General features: G+C 37.4%; 1 protein-coding gene across 2 annotated transcripts in view; it reads right to left on the bottom strand.

Annotated features, from left to right (window-relative positions):
• Positions 1-21,732, bottom strand: part of LOC101465476 (ephrin type-A receptor 6) — a 180,133-nt gene that overhangs the window by 90,360 nt on the left and 68,041 nt on the right. For both annotated transcript variants that reach the window (XM_004555569.4, XM_014408236.3), the window contains one exon: positions 2,262-2,417. In XM_004555569.4, coding sequence (XP_004555626.1) covers positions 2,262-2,417 — 156 coding nt within the window. The remainder of the gene's footprint in view (positions 1-2,261; positions 2,418-21,732) is intronic.

Below are 21,732 nucleotides of genomic sequence, written 5' to 3'. Positions count from 1 at the left end.
TTGTATACTGAGGAAGGTGTCTAGTTGTCTTTAGTAAGTGTAGTAGTAAAGATTTAACAATATGCTTTTTTGTTTTCGAGCAAATCAAACTTACCTTGTCAATGTAGTCAATAAATGCTGTAAATACAAATATGCCACCGGAGTCATTTGTTCAGATCTTGGAGTTTAAGAAGCTAGAGCTCATCACTTGTTTGATTAGCTCATGCTTTTAGGACTTGGAAAGTGTCGGTAACTGCAGGTAAGATAAGTTTTCAAGTAGTTGTCAGACAAATAAAAGACCCCAGACTGAAATGCTTTCAGGTTTAAATGTATATATTGAATCATCTGGGCCTAAAATTTGACAAAAAAAACATCAAAGGAAGAGCTGAAGCCTTTTTGAGGATTTCCCCTGCAAATATTGCATCCTGCAGGACAATCTAAACTAACAGCATCTCCACAATGACTTGGCTTTGTCTTTCTGTAAAAGACAAATACACTCTTCCACCCTGGAGAGCTCTCAGACATGGCCCCCGTCTATCTCAGTGACAGCTAAATGGCTTTTTAATTAAAGGAGAATTAGTCCGGTTAAACTGTAATTTAATGCAAATATGAAGTCGTAATGACAGTCAGTGAATCATCAATGAAGACGAGGCAGCTGAACAAAAGCCATGTAATTCATCCAGAGACTCTCTAATGTTCCGTTTCACACCAGATAAGTCCTAAAGACGAGACTGGATTTACGGCCACAGCAAATTCTCTGAGAACACTGGAGTAATCCACCAGCTCTATAGACAAAGTAATAACTTACCAGACTGTCTGGCATAGACAAGTATAGAAATATTTAATGTGAATGTACAATGAATTGATTCAAGTTTAATCAGACAAAATGATAACATGACTATTTCTCTCTCTCTATTTATGATGATGGTGATTACAGCTGTCAGTTCTCCCATAAGTCTGATCACATCAAAAAGGTTGACTAACATCACTGCAGTTATACATGCGGCTATTATGTCTAATGACTCATGTCCAAGGTAGGAGGTAATGCCTTTAGCCAGCTTGCTTTTGCACATCTTCAGCATGTTTTCAGCAGCTCACAATTGTGAAAAGTTTAATTTTTTAGTCATCTTATTATACTATATGAAATGAATCCATGCTATAGTGTTAACACAATTCCAGCAACATGCAAAAGATCCTGGGTTTGATTCTGGACAAGCTACAAACCCAGTAGTGTTAGCCACAAGTCTGGGAGGGTTGTATCAGAAAGGGCATCAATGCCAAATCAAACACAATACCTTAAAATACCTCTTTCTTCTTCTTCTTTTTTTTTTTTTAAATTTACCATACAAAAGCTCTGTCTGTGTGTTTATTTCTTTATCCAAGAACTCCCACTACACCGTCAGAACTTGAGCAACTAAACATGGCACACAGGTACAGCCAAAGGTTCTTATCTGTAACAGAAATTATGATGTCAGCATGTTTCCTAGCACCCACCTGACAATGGACTAAAATGAACCTTTATGAACTTACAGCATAACATAAATCATTATGTTATTTTTATTTCACAAAATTAATATCTCATTTATATTCAGAAAGGATTAATTATATAAAACTTGGATTATGCATAATATATTATGATGCCATCATACTGCCTGGTAATCACCTAGCAACAAGCTCAAATTACCTGTACCTTTCTACCGAGAGTTTATGCCCCTACCACACAATATGAAAGCAACCAATCATTTTAATTTTATAACAATAACAACTAATTTATGCCCAAAAAAGCTGAACCACGCGTGCCTGGCAACCTCCTAGCAATGGGAGGAAATTACTCTTTTTACCAGTTTTTCAAATTAAGTATACTGTATGAACGTCAAACACTGCTGTAGCATTATGTATATACTAGTCATTGTAACATTACCCTGCCATTATCAGATTGTCTATAAACCAGGCTGCCCTTCAGTCACATGATGTAGTTTGTGCACCTGCACACATCCAAATTTCTCTGGTCACATCTTTTAGATAGTGGATTGATTTTCATCACATCCACCTTTCTAGATGAATGACTAAAATGTGTTGTGCAGTAAAGTGAGCTCAAGTCTTTAACGTTATCATTGTTCTGTTAATAAATTCACTGGAATGCATTTTATATTTTCATTTCTAACTCATAAACATTTGTGCCATCTGCCTGTGAAGTTAAAGACGGAAGGTGTTAATCTGATTGTCAAAGCACACGGTGTGACGATCGTGCTTAAAACCCTTTTTTATCCTGGTGTACTCACGTGTACAAGCCATAGTTGGAGGATCTTTCTCAGCCCTGAAGAAGCCTTTCTCACAGCGGCAGATAGCAGATGCTTCTCCATAGCTGAAACTATGCGGAGGGCACTTTGAACATTTAATGTTTCCAGCATATGCCTTGTAGAAGCCTGGACGACATGCTGAGGATGACAGACACACAATGTGGCAGTCTGTAAGTGCACAGCCAGACCTTCATATAGACGTACAGGTAGAAATATTTCATGCAAACATCACATAGCTCGATAATATTATGCAAAGAAAGAGGCCCTGAAGGGAGACAGTTTATGCTGCAATCCATCAGAAATTCAGACTTTAAATAGATTCATGAAACTCATGTTTTCTATTTAAACAGTGAAACAGGGAGACCATCTGCTTTGGGTTTAGGATTATTTACTCAAAGTATTAAAAAGTATGATTTTTTATTTTCCACAAAAACAAAGATAGAAAGAAACATTGAAATCATCTCTAACTCTGACAACACTTGTAACACAAAAATTCCCACGTTTTTGTTTCCTTTTCGGAATAACAAAAATGGATTAAAACCGAGGGTATTGATTATCAAAACATAATACCAACGTTAGTTTTATTGCCCGCATTTAATTCTCAATAAATAGTTCAAGCTTAGGGAAAGGTGATGAAACAAAAGAAAGAAAGAAAATAGAAAGAAAAAAAGAAAAAAAAAAAAGAAAATAGTCAGTTGTATCACCTGTCACACAACTAGTTTTGAATTTCCAATGGCTTCAATCAAAACACAGAAATGTCTTCAAGTTAGAAAGGAACCACAGTTGTACTAAAACCAATAAATGTGTGATAGCTGCGCAAAAACTTTTCTGAATATTTAGCCGCCAAAAACACATGGAAACAACAGAATACAACAACTGTTAATATGTTTTGTTAAGCACTGGCTTAATTTGTGAAGACAGAACACAAGGGAGCAGTTTATCTCTGCAGTTTTAACATCTGGTGTCTTTGGTGAATTAGGGTCTTGCAAAATTGTCCTATTTTATTTCAAACCACAATCTCTTCTTAAACGTAAGTGCATCTGTTAAAACATGAATAAATGTACACACACACAAGTGAAAATGAACAAACTACATCTATTGACAGGTCAGCTCTGTCTTCTGGTTTCACGTGGCTCAAGAAGCTCAGTCCACTAGGTCAAAGTCCAGCGCCTGAGTCACATCCATCACAGCCTTCTCCCTATATGGGCTTTGTTGGTCTTTATTCTAACTCATCTGACTTTCTAAGGCTTTTCTGAAAGACATAAGGATTTTTTTTCCATTTCCAAATAAATACTGTTCCTTATATCACAGCAGACTAAGCAGTACAAACTACAAAGCAGCATATCTACTGATAAATCTTTTACTCCATTTAACGTTGCCTTGAACAATTTTCAAAAAATTATGACGATTATAAGAAATCATGTCCAATAGGTCTTTTTGACAGAAGGCATTTTGACATGCCACTGTTACAGGGTTTAAATAGTGTGATTACTGAATACCTGAATTCCATTTAGCTGTTTCCTTTTGACTTATTGTTAATGCTGACTCACTTTGACATTGTCAGGGCTTACTCAGAACTTTCAATAGAAAAGAGCCATAACTAAGTCGGCAGTGAAATTAGTGTTTTTTCCTACCATGACAGTTCAAAATGTCTGATGCAGTGAAAAAGAAATATTTAGAATATCATAAACAGCAACTGAGCAGATGAAATGTGTGTTAATATTTTATAAGCCATTTATTTACACCAACAAGTAAAAACTTTTTAAAATGCAACACAGAACTGCACACTAGAGATATGTAAAAAAACAAAAAAAAACAAACAAACTTTCCTCCCAAAGCTAAGCTTTATTGTGAGCCAAGGAGTCATTCACAGGAGGTCAGTGAGTGTGCCAAACATTCCAGGTATGAGGGAGGTAAAAAATACAACAAACAGGCAAGAAGTGACACATGAGGAAACTAATGAAAAAACATCCAAACAAGAGGTACAGGAATGACTTGAAAGCTTAACTGCTGTGAGTAAAAAGCCAATCTGTTAAGGAACAAAGAGAAGCAGGGGGGGTGTACATACTCACAGTGATGATTGATTGGATGATTGAACTCAGGTGAGAATAATCGGAGCGGAGCACGTAATCACAGGGGTGGGAAATGAACCAAAGTCTGTCAGGAAAACTCAACGGAGTGAAACGAACAGAGGTCTTTTCAAAATAAAATTACATTGTTTTGCATTATATTAAGCTATTCTGGAAGCACTTAGAGTTAATTAAGCTACTTGCTGAAATTTTGTAGATATGCTTGTAAAATTCAGGGAAAGACTTGAAGGATATAAATAAAATACGGCTTGCATTTAGGGGCGGAGTAGTTTGGTATGTATGTATGGATTAATAAAAAAAGGAACATATCTGTTAGATCAGACATGTGCTGTGCAGACATGGCTTAAAGCAGCGATTTGCTATACCAACTATACAGTTGTTGTTGTAAAACGAGTCTGCTCTAGTTATAATCCAGCACCAACTGCTGGACTTATTCCAGAAGCTCAAGAAAATTCTCATTTTCATGCTACAGGAGCGAGAAAACGGAATCTTTCATTTTCAAAAAACATTTTCTAAAATAAATTGAAGGATTTGAAACCACCAGCACAGGTTAGATTGATAGCAAAGACCTTAAGTCTAAATAAATGTAGTAGTAAAAATTAAACAATACAGTTACTTCCCTTCTTTAATATTTAAAATCACAGGCAACTAGCTGAAATAGAAAGGCTTATGAGAGTCTTAGCCCTAAGGGATTCACTAAAGCTTTCTTTTAATAGTAGTATTTCCAATCTTCAAAGCACTTCCATGTCAAAGAAACACACAAACTCTTGTCTGGAGAGACTTCCATTGCTGCTAGTTTTCACATTGATTTAACAAGGTAACATAACGTGAGCCATTTGAAAGGATTCACCTTGAAGCACTGAGAGCCTCTGTGTCTCTCCATTGCTGCTTGTGATAAATGGAGCTGTAGGGAGGGCAAGGAAATGCCTGAAACCACAACTGTGCCGATCAAATGGGGACAATTAGGACAGGGACAAAGAGGTTAACACGCACACAGGGAACACAGCGCACACTGCCAGGGCTAATAGTAATGTTTTTAGCGTAGTCTCATTTTTGTTCAATGAAGGAGTATTTTTTTAAATCGAATTTATCCTTCCTTACATTTGAAACATTTTCTTTTTTTATTCATCATCATTCCTCTTAGAGAATAAGAACAAAAGGTTTACATTTAGTTTGAAGCTGTTTTAGTCGAGCTATTCAAACTGTTATTCGTCTTCAAAACTCTATTTAATGTTGACTCACACACACACACACACACACACACACACACACACACACACACACATATGCAGCAAATAAACACACAGAAGCTATCTGTATGAATATGATAAGTGGCATCCCCTATGGCATACCAAGGCTGCCTTTATCATTAACCTCTGATACTGACATGTCCTTGAGTCAAAAACCGTCAGTCAACTCCCCCACCCTGCAAGACCCCGCTTTAGACTCTGTCAACCTAATGACGCCTCTCTATGACCTTCGCTGAACTGAGGGGATGTTCCTTTTCGAACCCCGCAGTTTCCTGCTGCAGTATGAGCAGCCAGGCTCTTTGCCAAGGCCACAGTGGCACTGTACAGGGGTTGACCATGTGTCGCTCGAGGATGGACATGCCCGGTGGCCAGGACGTAAGCATTCATGTGTTGGGATGAACACACATAAACACATGCAACAGCTGAAGTGGCAGGAGCAGCATGTCGAAGTCAACTGGACAGCTGGTCAAATGTGAAAAACATGTGAACATTTTGGCCGGAGAAAGAAAAGCTGCATTATGTCCAGTGCCACTGCTGATCCATAAGTCAAGGACGCCCATTTCCACTTTATATAAAAGCATGAAAGTGTATATGTGATAGCACCAGTGCAGTAAACAGTAAACCTCTCATACTGCCCTCATGACATGCAACACACAGATTTAAAAAAAAAAAAAAAAGGCTTTTGACATAGTCAGTACTTTAGACTGCTGAATTTCTGGTAACTAGGTAGGAGAACTAAGACAAAATAGCAGCAGGGGAAGTAGACAGCCGAGCAAGACTGAGTGTGCATGAGTGTAATGTTTCTGTGTGCGTTACTACAATGAATCCCTTTTACAAATGTTTCATAGGTTGTATAAATTCCACTATTTCACACTGAAAAAAAGAATAAAAGTCTGGGTATTACTTTCTGGGAAGCACAACTAACTGTACTAACAAATGCACGTGCACATCTGTGAATAACAGGCGCATATTACACAGTAAGAATGCAATTATATGTTTTGATAATGATACAGGTGATTTATAGCAATATTGTTGTCGCTATCATTTCAAATATTAAAAGTACAGTTAAAAATCAGTACAAAATAAATTATCATAGATTTTCAAAACTCATTTCTAAAGAATAAAGTTACGTTTAGACTATCAATGCGTCTCCTATAATCGTAATAACCCGACCTCCTGTCTAAAGTGTCTCAGGAGAGAACATAATGAAAATTTACATCTGCTCATTACATTGCGGTAAAATAGGGGTTTCATATAAGTTATTGATATTTGCTAAAACAGTGTCCAATACTTGTGTATGTATGGATCTGAATGTTGTGTATTGCAAATACTGTGATATAAGCCCATGTTAAATACATAAACTATATATTTGAAATCTCAGAGAAAGCACATTCAGATCTAACAAACGAGAAACTTAGCAGACATTACACAAGTTTACTATTTTCCTACCTTAACACACATGCTTGTTGAGCTGACTTTGTTTTCTGTCATAAAAATGTAAGTCCATGTCCTACCCATCTCAGTACATGTCCATCTTTCAGACCCAGTGGAGTGGATTTCCCAATCTTGTAAAATATGTAATTATACGTGTCATGCCTTATATCTATGAATTATGTTTTACTTTTAATGTCTTATTAAGCTGATGCTTAAGCAGGAAATCTTCACCCAAAATACTTCAGAAGAAAAAAAATGCGAGATAGGATGCTGCTGACCGACTGCCCTTTGGGTCTCCAAACTAATTCTAGACCTTCAGCCCAAGGTTAATGAGATCTGGAAGCCATCCACAACATCTTCATGCCCAAGGCTCAGAGCTCCAAATCTGGGCCCTGAGACACAGAGGCAGTAGATTGTTCGGTAAGTTCACTGGACCTCAGCAACACCAGAGCAACTGGCAGGCAGATCATATTTGAAGAGGAGGCCTGTCTGTCTGCATCTGCCTGGCTGTCTCTCTTTATTGCTGGGATGTCTGCTCAGCATGCTTCTTTCATTAGTTAGAAAACACATTTTCTAAGTAGTTTGTATTTTTTAAAGTAGTTGGAAATGTATTTATTGTTTATTGAGATACCTAAAATACTCCTGAACAAGACACGTTCTGATAGATGGCTTATTTAACATGAGAACAGCCCTGTACAGTACTCCTGAATTACATCAGTGAGCATGGGCACGTAAAACATATAGGGCCGTCCCAAGGCCAAGCTTTGGACCATTTACTCTTACCCAAGTGTTTTTATTGTGTGATCCTAAACATACCTTTCACATAATTCACCTGCTATAGGCACAAACGTTTCTTGTCCTTATAGCACATTTCATAGCTTAAGATGTTGTAGAAAGAGTTTCAGAAAAGAAATGATTTTTAGAAAAAAATGGCAGTGAATTACAAACAAATAAATGAAAAGTAAATAAAACCATGTATTTCATCAGACCTTGAAATTCAGAGTATAGATTTGTACACTGCTACTTGTTTAATACTTGTGTCCACAACCGTTCTCCTTTAATTAAACATCAATATGAACCCTATAGCTGTCTGGACAAATGGAACACTGCCTGCATAGTCACTTGTCTTCATTTCATTTAAAAAAGGAAACAATGCAGTAGTTGTTCAATGAGCAGTAAGATCTGAATTCTGTAAAAAAAGGAAGACCTTACTTTTGGAGCTGTTACACATTCAGTCATTTGGACATTTCGATTATTTGGAAAGGAAACAACTCTTATGCCAAATCATTAAAGTCATTCATTAAATTATGATTTCTGTAGTCGAACCTTGTAGTGAAACCTGTACTCAGCGGATCTAGTTCCTCATGTGTTTCTTAAATGAATAAAAGCAACAAATAAAAAGTAATCAAGTAAGTTTTTGGACATGGAGTGACTTTGTAATAACAAGGATCTCAAAATTTGCTGTACTTATTTAATTATTATCAATAATTGTAGTTAAAATTTATTGTATACGTGTAAAAGTGGGCTATAGTTAAATGGAAAGAGTCTGCCTTTGCCTAGCTCATATGAAGGCCGGCATCTAACTACACCCAACTGCCACACTAAAGAAAAATGCTATTTATGCAAGTTTTCATGTACATTTTATCTATTTGTTAATAGAAATAGGCTATGCAATATTGTTTTAGCAGGCTATATGTAGCGTTCACTCAGTTATGCTGAATTCATCAAATTTCATTTTATTTTAGGTGAAAATAATATTTATACTTAAAGTCTGCATGTGGTAATATTTAGTTGAAGATCTTAGGACAATTTGAGTGCTGCAACACTAAAGTCAGGTTTAGAGGAACTCAGTGAGTCTTTGCAGTGTACAGCCGATGGTGGTGGGTTCCTCTCCCGATGATCAGCGAAGAAGAACAATTCCAAGAGGAGCACAATTCTGCAGCATTTACTTGCAGAACCACATCAACAAATGTTGCAGAATAGTTCAGCTCTTGAAATCAAAGGCAGTGTGATGAGGAGGCGATGCAAAGGATGAAAGATCATTGCAGAGATGATGGCGTTAAGTGAGATGCAGCTCATAACTTATTGCATATGAGGGCAAAAAAAATGGAAGGAGAGCTCTATTTTCAGTTTCATCCCATAAAAAAATATTACTCCCCTCAGTGTTTCTTCTGCCAAAACTATGGAACAATAATAATAATATTTAAAAAAAGCCGTATTGCTTATTCTCTGCGCTGACAGAGTATGCATTTTGTCCACACATATCTACACTAGTGGAACAGTAGTGCCTGCTTCCCATTTTCCTTCTTCATACCAAATCATATTCCACTCCATCGGGAGAAAATTACAGTCATGCAATATGATAGTCATGCTCACTTCCAAACAAAACAAAAATGCCTGCCAGTAATACTGAGTTATATAGAGATGATACAGTACCATGATACAAGACTTCATGTCTGTGGGTGAGCATACTCCAGCTTCTGTTCTCACAGTACTTCTAGTTTTAACACAATATGTATTGCCTACTAACACTGCAGATGACGAAAAGTCACACCTCCTAAAAAAGCAGCAGCAGTGGCACTCTGAAACCCACGTCTAATTGTTTCACATGTAATCAAGAACAACACTCTCAAACACTATAATATGAAAAGCCCTCTTCTCAGTTTCAGTCTGTCTCTCTTATTCATCAGACTTACTCACTCTCTTCATTAGCTGAAGCAGAGAGTGTCATGATTTGTAGTTGAGGACTAGCAGGCCTCTCAAACACACCTTCGTTTAAGTGCTGAGAAAACAGCACTTGATTATACTCTGTTTCGGACACAGACAGCTGGAGACACCATGGCGCAGTAATAATATGTTAAACTTCTCTGAAATCTGATGACTGGGGTGTTGATGTGTTTTAATGTAAAGTCTCCATGGCAGACGTCTGTGTGGACTGTCTGATGACTAAGGCCTTAATAAAGGAACAAAGAAAGCCTCTTAATCTAAAGGTATTTTGCATACATAAAATTTGAAAGTCCTTCTTTCTTCAATAATCATGATCATTAGTTATTATTGTCATCAATAGGTTGGCAGCTGCAACACTCAGACCAGGTACTAAAAATATGTGTAAGGATATAGTATGCATTTGTCAAGTACACGTGATCTGAGTTTATATTTCTATCTATTTATGTGACATTTCAACATAGTGCTCAAATTATGATGACCTGTTTGCAAAATGCCATTTCAGCCAATTCTCGTTTTTAGGCCAGCTGCTGTCACTGCTTCTTCTTTTCTTTTGTTGCAATGAGGCAAAGGCCGGTTGTCAGTCATTCTCCACCCACCCACACAAAAAGCATCATTCAGTATTCTTTCATGTATTCTCTATAACGAGTGAATGTCACATTTTGCACATATATGGGCTTTAATTCATTACAAAATATAGAGATAGTTTCCTTTTTAAATATCAGGTAATAAAGGCAACAAGACAGAAAAAAAGCAATACAGTTAGCAGGAATAATTGCACCTAGTTATCCCTTTCTCTGACAGCACACAGGTAGATACAAATATACTGGCAGATATTAGAAACTATATCAACGATTTGAATCAGCAAGACTTATTTCATACAAGGTTCTCACTTTTATAAAACTCTTTACCCCACACTTCACTGCAAGTGCTTCTAATGCATCCAAGCTACCAAAAGGCAAGATGCAGGTACACTGAGAAACAGGCAGTCATTCAGATTCACAACTGTGGGCAATTTAGAATCACCAATTAATCGAAGCCCACTAATTGCATGTTTTTGGACTGTGGGAGGAAGCTTAAACCACCATGCCACCGTGCTGCTAAACTCTTATTAAGTCATAATGTACCCTTTATCAACATCCAGCTGAGTAAAATGCATTGCTGAAGTGCATTTCTAAGATAGATAAAGAAACACTTAGAGATGGAGAAAAGCTAATTATCAACCCCACAATGAGTTGAAGCAAACACAAAAAGGCAAGGGAGTAACAGCCAGACGGTGCTGGATGGACTCATTCTGGGCTTCCTATTCCTTATATATCTGTGATGTTATCAGTGACACTGATCTTTTTATGAACTTTACAGAGGTCAGCCTCACTGATCCCTTTATAGCAATGTTTATAGCAGCACAGACAGCACAGAGTGTTGCGCCAAATGAACTAACAGAGTAGTAAAGCTTTCAAAAGACATCCGTTAACGCTGAGTGAGAGCAGGGTTTCTCTCTAAATCGTATCTTAGAGGCAAAATGCTGACTGGAAGAGGCTTTGGGGTGAACCGTTAGGGCCTTGTTTTTACAACATTAATTGGACAACCGAGACACTGCTGTGACTTGTAGTGACACATCGGTGACTTGTATTAGAATATCTCTAATGCATGATCACAGCAGTAAGTCTTCTACTGGGCTTTTTGTCCTCCCAGTGGGTGTACACCACTGAGGGCACAACAAGTGCTCAACAAGTATGAGATGTTTAAGGTTTACAATGGGATTTTTTTTTTGATGGGTCTGCGATATTCTTGCTCTCTGTAAAATGAAAAGTCCTATTTGCCAGGCCTGAAATTCTCTTTGACAAGAATAAAATGTGAGTTTGTTAGCAGATTTATGTGACATGTTATTATTATTCCCAGAAGAGCTGTAAACTTTTATTACTGGCCAACAGACTTACAGCATTATGATATTTAGAGGACACAAATAAAAAACAAAAAACCCCCAAAACCTGTATTTGTGTCCCTGCTTATTTTTCAGTAAAAGTATTCAATAACCTTATTATGATACGGTGCAAAACTCTGATTTCTTTATATTCTGCTCCCAGGTATCCAGTATTATTTAAACGCGATCTTAATCAATAGTTCTAAAGTTAACTTTAACTTAGTCTTTTGTCTACACATAACAGGGAATTTAACAAGTAACCAATTTCTTGTGCTATGTGTAATATGTCTGAAGGTCATTTCCTTAAGAAATAGGAATAACATCCAACACAAGACCTGAAAGACACTAGACTGGAAATCAGTTGTAAAAAACTTTTTTTTTCAAATGATCGTCAATAACTACAGAGGCAATCAGGAGAGAAGCACAAGAGTGACGGTGTACACGCAAACCCATAAAACACTGTAGAGGTTCTGTCAGGGTTTTGGGGCTGCATTTCAGCCAGAAGTGGGGTTTTATCAAAACTGATGGAATCGTGAAAGCAGAAAAGTACCATCAGACTTAATACCATCTGGAAAGTATGTGATTGGCAGCAGCTTCATTTTTCAGCATGACAATGATCCTAAACACACTGCCAATGCAGTAAAAGCATACTTGGATAGAAAAACACACAATGGAACATCATCAGTCATCTACTGGCCTCTCCAAAGCCCAGACCTCAACATTATTGAAGCAGTGTGGGATCATCTTGACAAAGAACGGAACAAAAGGCAGCCAGTAAAAAATAAAAGTGGCCATAGCAAATAATGACTTTCAGGCTTTTTAAACTTGTACAATTGTTTTCACCTTATATAATAAACCCGTTTATATCTGCGTGTTTCAATAAACTGGTGCATCTATTTACCAACATATAAAAAAAAACGAGGGGCGCCTTAAGAATTATAAATGTACAATACTGTAGTTAACATTCACATATGATTGAGAAGGTTTTGCATTATAAAACTTTTGAGCCACATAATCAATTAAATCATCCACAGGAAGAATTAGAATAAGTACGACCATGCTGACCTAGAGGAAAAAAACAGCAGACAGCAGATCATAGTTGTTCAGTTAACTGATAGTCAACTGAACAACATTAATATTTGATTAACAAAAGTTGATTATTTTTGCCTACAAAACAAAGAAACGGTCTTGCATTTTGGAAATATTTACAGGTACTTCCTCTAACGCCCTCATTTTCATACCACTGTTTTCACTCTTAATTCCTGTAATTTCATTAAAAAAGAGAGAATGAGCGTCACGTGAGTACGCGTGGAGGTCTAATGAATTTATTATAAGGTGTTATGAAGATTAGCATGACTTAGCCTCAAACTTCCTCGCTCCCTTCCTTCCGCATGATTGATGCTGATTGTGGCTTTAACACGCTGTTAAATCGACAGCAAATCCTCTTTAGCAGAGGTCGCATTAGCATAAAGGCCTTCTTGTGGAAAATAAACAACAGCAATGTCTTCTCAAAAACAGCACAAACAAAAGAGGGAGATAATGACATGGCAGTCCTTTAGTAACATCAACAACAACATAATGGAGCTGGAGCGAAATTAAAATGGATCAGTCAATTTAAATGCCTTTGGGGTTACTCTCCCTCTCTCCTTCTATCGCTTTTAGCTTTCCTTTAAAAACCTCACTCACAGGATCCATTGTGTGTGCACAGGATATTTTACATGTACTGTGTAATATAAACATATGCACACTTGCACTTTTTCCCTCTCTGTGATGGAGCTTTTGAGCTGTTTTATGGACATGTGGCACTTAAAGAGAAGCTGCTATTGACAGAATTTTTTTCTTAACAAACTAAGAAAAAAAATATAACAAGAAAAACATCCTTTTAAGTTTTTGTCCAGATACTTAAATGTTAGTGACATAACAGAAAGCAGGTGTTGGCAGAAGGTTTTATAATTCTAAAACAGCTGCACTGATGTTGCCACATGCAGCGTAGACAGTCTTGCTATGGGTTCATTTGTAATGATGAACAAAATTTACATTCTCCAAAATGACTCTCGCATTGCCGAAACAAAAAGAGAAGTGGGGAAAAAGCATTGCCTGTCTAACAATTATCTCTGGTAGAGGAATTTTTTTCTTTGGCATCCTGGCGTGGGAAGACTTGGATTTAGTCGTGGAAATTAATGTTTGAGAACTCAGAGAATTATTTCAGGTTTTATGCAAAGCCGCAGTTACAGTTCATAACAATTATGGTAATGTGTCTATGAGACTGTGAGACATATTTTCAAAAGTTACTATTTTGGCTGAGTGTACAACTTTAGACTGACATGCATAAGCAGCAACGTGTAAAACTATGTTAGGAGTTAGGGCCAATGAACAGCCCAGTGGTACGCTTATTCTCTAGCTATGCAGCAGGCTTTAAAGAGGGTAAACACAATGCTAATATGCACAAACCTGCAAACAAAAAACAGTCATTGGACTATATTGAGAATGCAGAAAGACAGCAACTAATACTTTTGATAACGGATTATTGGAAACTCTTTAAAATACACTAAATAAAACTCATTAAGTCTCTGGGACAATAAAGCACTTGGCGTTATACTAGAACTGCTCCCTGAAAGTCACGTGGCGCATCAATCCAAGAGCCTCAGTTCAACAAGGTTTTGAGATTCAAGATTCACAGAGTTTATTGTCATGTGTCACAAGAAAAAAAAAGACATTTCTCTGTGCAATGAAATTCTTTCTTTGCTGTCCACCCACAGATGCCGATTAATATATACAATAGAAACAGAACAGCTAAATACAAATAGTACAAATAAATAAATGAAGACAGAAAAGAAGACAAAATATTGAAGTGTGAAACAGAGATGAGTGCAAAAGGGCTATAGCTTAATATGCTGGCTTAATATGCAGGATGACCTGATGTGCAAAACAATTATTATTACTGTTCAAAAATAGGTCAGCTGTTCAAGAGTCTGATGGCAGTGGGGAAGAAGTAGTCTAGCATGTGTTAATCCAAAAAACAACATATGTCATTTAACTGATGAGAGCCGCTGAAATCTGAGGTGCAGTTAAAGGTTTTGATCTAAACTTCCCCCTTAAAAAGCCCTGGTTACTAACTAAACTGTGTTTTAACATGCAGACATTTCATTTTAACAGCTGTCTTAATGTTGTGTCTAACGGCATTTAAAAAAAGGAAAAAAAGGCACAGTTTATTCAGCGTTAGTCTCTCTCTCTTTCTTTCTTGCTCTCGCTTTTGTACTTCAGCTCATTGTAAAGATGGTTCAAATAATAAATATTACTAGCTAATGCACCAGGCTGGAATGAACATATAGCATGTTTTACTTTAAGAACCTCAAAGAAGTTTATATTCAGTCTCTACAAGAAGTGTGACTTAACAAGCAAGGTGAACTGCAAATTGGGGATTTCATTTCTTCAGTTGTATTGTACGTGCATTTACAAGCTGAAAATTGAACTAAAAGAAACTGATTTGAATACAAATACATGTGTGCTTAATTCAACAAATTTATGTGGTAAAATAAGGATACATATTTGCTTTGTAGTCAACTGTTGAATACAATTCTACAACATTCTCGTTTGTTGGAAGCTCTGCTTTTAACAGTTAAAACGACTGAAGCAGTTGGATTGGATTCAAGTACAAGGTAATCATGTCTTTTATGCTATGTGTATTAAATATAACACATGATAACTATTAGAATTGTCTTTCTTTAGAAGGAACTATTTAAGTGTGAGAGATCATAAAAAAGACCAACCACTACTGTACTTAACAGCTTTGTAATGATGGGGAAGCAGTAGCAAACACTACTTTAACCAAAATGTACGGTAGCTTTTGCAAGTAGTGTTGGTGCTACAAAGTAACATATTAGTGTAACCAAATTACGTTAGCTCAGTAATGTAGCACATTTACTAATCACTATGATATTCACTTTAAGATCCTAATTATGCTCTTGTAGGTCATCGGCAGATAGACATATTTTAGCATTTGTGCTAAAATCAGCTAATTTTAGTTTTTGAGAGGAGGGAAATGTTGGAACAGTCTACAGTTTTTTTTGGCGTTAGGATACAAACCTATTATTTTATTGCATGGATGGACATGGCCAAGTTGATAAAGTGCAACTGTGTCCAGTTTTGAAACAGCTGAATTTTCCTGCTAACATAAGACTAACTCTGCAGAAGCATCTGAAGCCTGAGGTTTGTATTGTTAACTCGTAATTATATGACAACACATTTCAAGCAATGTTGCAGAGTAACGCAAAAGTAATCTAATGTTTTGGTATAATGAACTGCTTTCTTCAGAAAGTAAATGTAATGAAGTAAACCAACAAAACAAACTATGGTCTTGCTTTGCTTCATGGTTGAAATGCTTCAGTACACTCTAAGCCTTTCTAGTCCAGTAGGAGTTTTTAACTTCAGAGGACTCGCTTGGCAAAGGACAAAAAGCACTCCAAGTGCAGTCATCTGGGATGACAGAGTGTGCCTTCATGGGACTAGCGGGAAGCATTTGCCAGTAATTAGGGAAGAATGAGCACAATTGGGGCACCAGCTTCTTTTGTTAATGATCTGAGGACAGCACACTCTCCCCACATACTGGCTGAAATTTACAAACACACACTTTAAAACTCACTTATGTCACCAAAATTGTTTAACTTTGTCACAGATTGGATAGTTTAGCTGGTAGTAAGAACCAGTTTCACTAAGTAACATTTTAAGGAAGTGTGTGTGTGTGTGTGTGTGTGTGTGTGTGTGTGTGTGTGTGTGTGTGTGTGTGTGTGTGTGTGTGTGTGTGTGTGTGTGTGTGTGTGTGTTACTCCCCCTGCTGCACAGTATCACCTTCCTTGCACTCAAGATAAACAGCATGCAGTACATTGCGTGTTCTATGAAAGACAAAGATATGAACAGGTATAAATAGATTTTTTTAATATTAAAAAATATCAAAGTTAAAATGTGAATGTGTGCTTAGCTCAAAAGATGTTTAGGGCTTTCAGCCTTGGTCTCGACTTTTATGCTACATAGCAGATTTGGGGATCATTCCACTTTTCCTCTAACTGCCTCCCATCTGCAGTAAATGAGGGAATGCAAGCTCAGAAAATAGGGGGCCTGCATGCAAAACAGTCAGAAATAAATATGCGATTGAACAGCTTTGGGCACATGCTTGTAGTGAGGGTTTGTTTTCTGACAGATTAAAAAAAGCAAATGTATCCTGTCTTGTGAAGACCTTTAGCAAAATTGATCCACGATTTATCCAGAAAGTCCTGTTTCTTTGAAGTAGAGTTATATAAGGGAGACCAGAGTTCCTTCAAATTGTCCTATTCTTAACAGCGTCGGTGGATTCATATGTTTGCCCTGGAAGTAAAGACCTGCCTAAAAATCAATATCAATTTAAACCCATTTTCTGAATATTTCTACCATTTTCATTTGTACTCAAACAGTTCTTTTAGATGGGGAACACAAGTTATAGTGTACTATCCCCAGTAATATTATATGATTTATAACCTTACATGCTTCAGAGTGTGCTTGTCTTTGTCAATTTATGTTTGGTTTAGAAATGTTTCATGTTGACAGCCGAACATGTTTTAAGGCTCAGTTAACTTTCATACAATGAAACATGAAATGGCTGTTGAACTCTAACTCCCTTGTGCTGAGTTTAATTTTCAAATGATTAACACCATACCCTGGTGAGACTTCTGAGACTGAGAGTGCTGATGGCTGTGTTACATACTCTGGTTAGAGTATGTAACACGATGTACTGTGTCTTTCTGCTGAGCTTTCCGGGATCATGCACAGCTATTAGTCTGAGCAGGGTGAGCAGGGTTACATTAAAGATTAGATCGCATTAGATTAAACTAGGTTTTTGTATATTTCACCCCAGCTATTATAACATTATGGGAATATTTAAAAGATACCTCAAAATGTTCAATTTTTCTTAATAGTTGTTAATTCTGTCGTGTTATCTGCCTTTTAAGAATATCACTACATTGTAATAAATGTATACAGTTTGTGTCAATGTAAAATGAAAATGATTTTTTATTGATGTTTCCAATATTTTTAAACCTTAAATTAAAAATTAAATTAAATCATTCACATTTACAGAAATCCCCATAAAAAAGCTGTTAAAAAACAGATAATGTACTTTTTTTAGTGTTCCACCTGGACGTCCCTTTTAAAAGTCATCCCTCGTGATGGACATCCTCTGACCTAACATTGGTATGAGTTGTGTCTTAATTACTGCAACAATACTAAGTCCAACATCTAAATGGTATTAGAGAATAATTCACTATAAATATTCCTCTAAATACTGCAAGTGGTAAAAAAAAAAAAAAAGAAGTTACCTGTGGGCAGCACAGTACTTGTGCCATTGTGTAATGATAACCCATCAGTCGTCTGCACTGTTTCACGGCTGTGTTATTTATTTGTTCTAGTGCTTCTTATCACTGTGTGCCATGTCTATATGTTAATGCAAACTACAGCAAAAGGCTTTGTGGTCAGACCTACATTTTGTGTTTATCTAATGCAATGCCAACATGGGAGAGAAAGATAATATAAAATATGTGAATTTAAGTTGTTATTTAATGTTTTTGTTCTGTTCATGTTTTTTCTTAAACTGTGCGTGCTTTCCTAATCAATCTCATGTAAATATATAGCTCTTGAAGGACTGCAACTCTAAACCAGTTTTACTGTAACTTTAATAAAACCCAAGCTTCCTTGTTTGGATGTGTCGTGTTTTGATAAACATCCAGTACTGTCTCTCTATCCAATACAAGTGGAATAGCAGCTGGTCTGTCATGCAAAGTCTCAAAAAAAGCAGCAGAAGCATGCCTTTAACTACTTTGATCTGGCGCAGTGTGATGGCATGTAGTGCTGGCAGGCAACAACTCATCATAACTAAAGTAACTTTTACACCAAAGCTTGTTTGTGCCTAGTAAAATCCCTGCCATACATAAATTAGAAAATCAAAGCAAAACTGATATGCAGCCCAGGATGGTCAGCCTTATGGTACATTGAATAGTCTCTCTGTGTTTTGCTTGTTACCATGATAGACTCACCATGTATTCACTGTGCTGGAAGGAGATCACAAAAAAATGTAGTTGTACTCGGTTTTCTGTATGTTGCAAATTACAGATCAAACCCTGTGCCTATCCTGTCTTGTCGGTAATGATAATAATGGCATTAATGCTGATAATAATAAACCATGTAACATGGTATCAGAGGTCACCCACAGTCACTGGATAATACTTCAGTTTAATTAAAAACTCTCATTTATGGACATACAATCCCAACTGCAAACACTCCTACACACACACACTTCAACACACAAATGAACTGGGAGTATATCCTTTTCAGATTCCTCAGGTTCCATATTCCTGATCTATAGAGTGTAATAGTGTTTAATAAGGCTGACATTATGCTGGGATAATCCCACTCTCTCATGCAGCGACACATACCCAATTCCATTTCCACCGCCTCAGCTGTTTTCTCTCCGCTCCAAAAGCTCATTTCTAGAAAAGAAGGCTGGGGCAGAAAACCAGGCCTCAAATATCAATTACCACTGATGGTGTAGACGGAAAAAACGCTGATGGATGCTACATTTCCTCAAATCCTGTGCTATTCTTTTCATTTGAGTTAATATGTTTGTTTTTTTTATTAAAGACCAATAACAGCATATGATGAGGAAAAATTAATACTGACTGTCCCAATATGAGGCATAGCAGTGGGAAAAATGCAGCTGCTTCAAAAGTGCATAGACTTGAGTGTCTGTGTGAGTGTGTGTGTTTAAAAATATTATACTCAGACTAACACATACAGGTAAGAGTCGGGTCAGATTATTAGTAACAAAACAAAGTTTCACTTAACTTAGGTGAGCTGTTACTTTCCTGCATCTAATAAATATACCAGCACTTCAAAGTGGTGCAATAAGAAGTGCTGACATATTAAATTGTAGAAAGGCCACAGAATGTGTAATGAACTGGGTAAAAACATACATATTTATTATTTGTTATTAACAATACAAAACGTTCTATAAACATTTTACAAAATACTTACTGCAACGAAAAAAGAAAAAGAAAGATTTTATTTTCACATCCTGTGTATTTACACAAAACATGAAAAAATTTGATCCCTTTTTTAATTATAGACCATTGATATTGTTTATTTATTCAGTGGACTCAAACTAGGGTCATGAAAAAGCAAAAGATACCTGGACTTTTCCAGGTAATAATTATGACTATTTTCAGGAATTAACCCATACATTCTCTTCCACTTATCCTTATCAAGGTCGCCAGGGGGGTCCAAGAGGCAGGGTATACCCCGGACAGGTTGCCAGTCTGTAGCAGGAAAATCCAACCCTGCTAACTGTTTACAGTTAACATTGTGCTGTCTAGCATACTGCAATACTGAACAATACACTGACACATCACAGATTTCCACTTACTATGCAGATCTGCCTATCACTTATGATGTCTAACTCTCCAAAGACAAGTGAATGTAGAATGCCTATACAGTTGTATATATAGAAATTGGCTAACAGACAGTTGATTTGAAATAGCCTCAAATGTGTCTTATTCATTCTTACTTTTTTCTCATCGTTGACAGTCGCCTTTAAAATGTTATAATTGAATAACATTTTTAAATATAATTGTAAAAAATTATCAGGGCCAGGCCACCCAGGGACCAGAACCAACCAATTTCCAGTGTTCTTAGCTCGGACCAGTGACCTGTCAGTCAGCTGGTATTACATGCACAACAGGAGTAAAATGACACAGGCAAATTGTCATGTGCACACTCCCAGCCACATGCTTACATGTTGTCAGCATGGAGGCTCCTCACTGTAGGTAAAAACCGCAGAGGGAGCACTATGAAAATATTCATATCAACAAACTTATTAGACAGGTAAACCGTCCTCAATCAGCTGAATGTGGACAGTTTAATGAAGCTAACAAAAGCAAAAGCAAAAGAGCTAAAGGTAAAGCTATCTAGAGTTCAGAGCAAAGAATGGATCCAACCCCCTTAGATCAAAGCAAAGGAATCATGAGAGGAGTGAAAAAGAGAAAAGAGTTGATGTCATGTCCATCCATCCATCCATCTTCATCCGCTTTATCCGAGGCCGGGTCGCGGGGGCAGCAGCCTAAGTAAAGAGGCCCAGACCTCCCTCTCCCCAGCCACCTCCTCCAGCTTATCCGGGGGAATACCAAGGCATTCACAGGCCAGCCGAGAGATATAATCTCTCCAGCGTGTCCTGGGTCTGCCCCGGGGCCTCCTCCCGGTGGGACATGCCTGGAACACCTCACCCAGGAGGCGCCCAGGGGGCATCCTTGTCAGATGCCCGAACCACCTCAGCTGGCTCCTTTCGATGTGGAGCAGCAGCTACTCTACTCTGAGCCCCTCCCGGATGGCCGAACTTCTCACCCTATCTCTAAGGGAGAGGCCAGCCACCCTTCGGAGGAAGCTCATTTCTGCCGCTTGTATCCGCAATCTCGTTCTTTCGGTCACTACCCACAGCTCGTGGCCATAGGTGAGGGTAGGGATGTAGATCGACCGGTAAATTGAGAGCTTCGCTTTTACACTCAGCTCCCTCTTCACCACGACGGACCGGTGCATTACTGCAGCTGCAGCCCCAATCCGTCTGTCGATCTCCGGCTCCCTTCTCCCATCACTCGCGAACAAGACCCCGAGATACTTGATGTCATGTCATCTGGTGAAATTATAAACATACCAGATAATGACGTGAGTGTGCCTGACATTTGTTTTATTAGATGGATCTGTTGCATCTACTTTGTTTCTGTAACTTACTGCAGGAAATTTGGCAGATGTTCAATAATTTATTTTATTGTGAAAGTTTTTGCATTGAAAAGCTGTTTTTAAAAAAAAAATGCTATCAGTTATAGTTCTTAGAAAGAAAACCAAAATTGGAAAAAAAATCAGAATTAGCCAAGAAAATTAAAATTGGCACGCTTCTTGCTATTATACAGGTTGCCCTGGCCTGTAGACACAGTCACTGTCTCTGTGGCTCTTTTTCC

The sequence above is a fragment of the Maylandia zebra genome, linkage group LG16 (assembly GCF_041146795.1).
Source record: "Maylandia zebra isolate NMK-2024a linkage group LG16, Mzebra_GT3a, whole genome shotgun sequence".
Lineage (NCBI taxonomy): Eukaryota > Metazoa > Chordata > Actinopteri > Cichliformes > Cichlidae > Maylandia > Maylandia zebra.
This window is presented reverse-complemented; position numbering and strand designations above follow the sequence as displayed.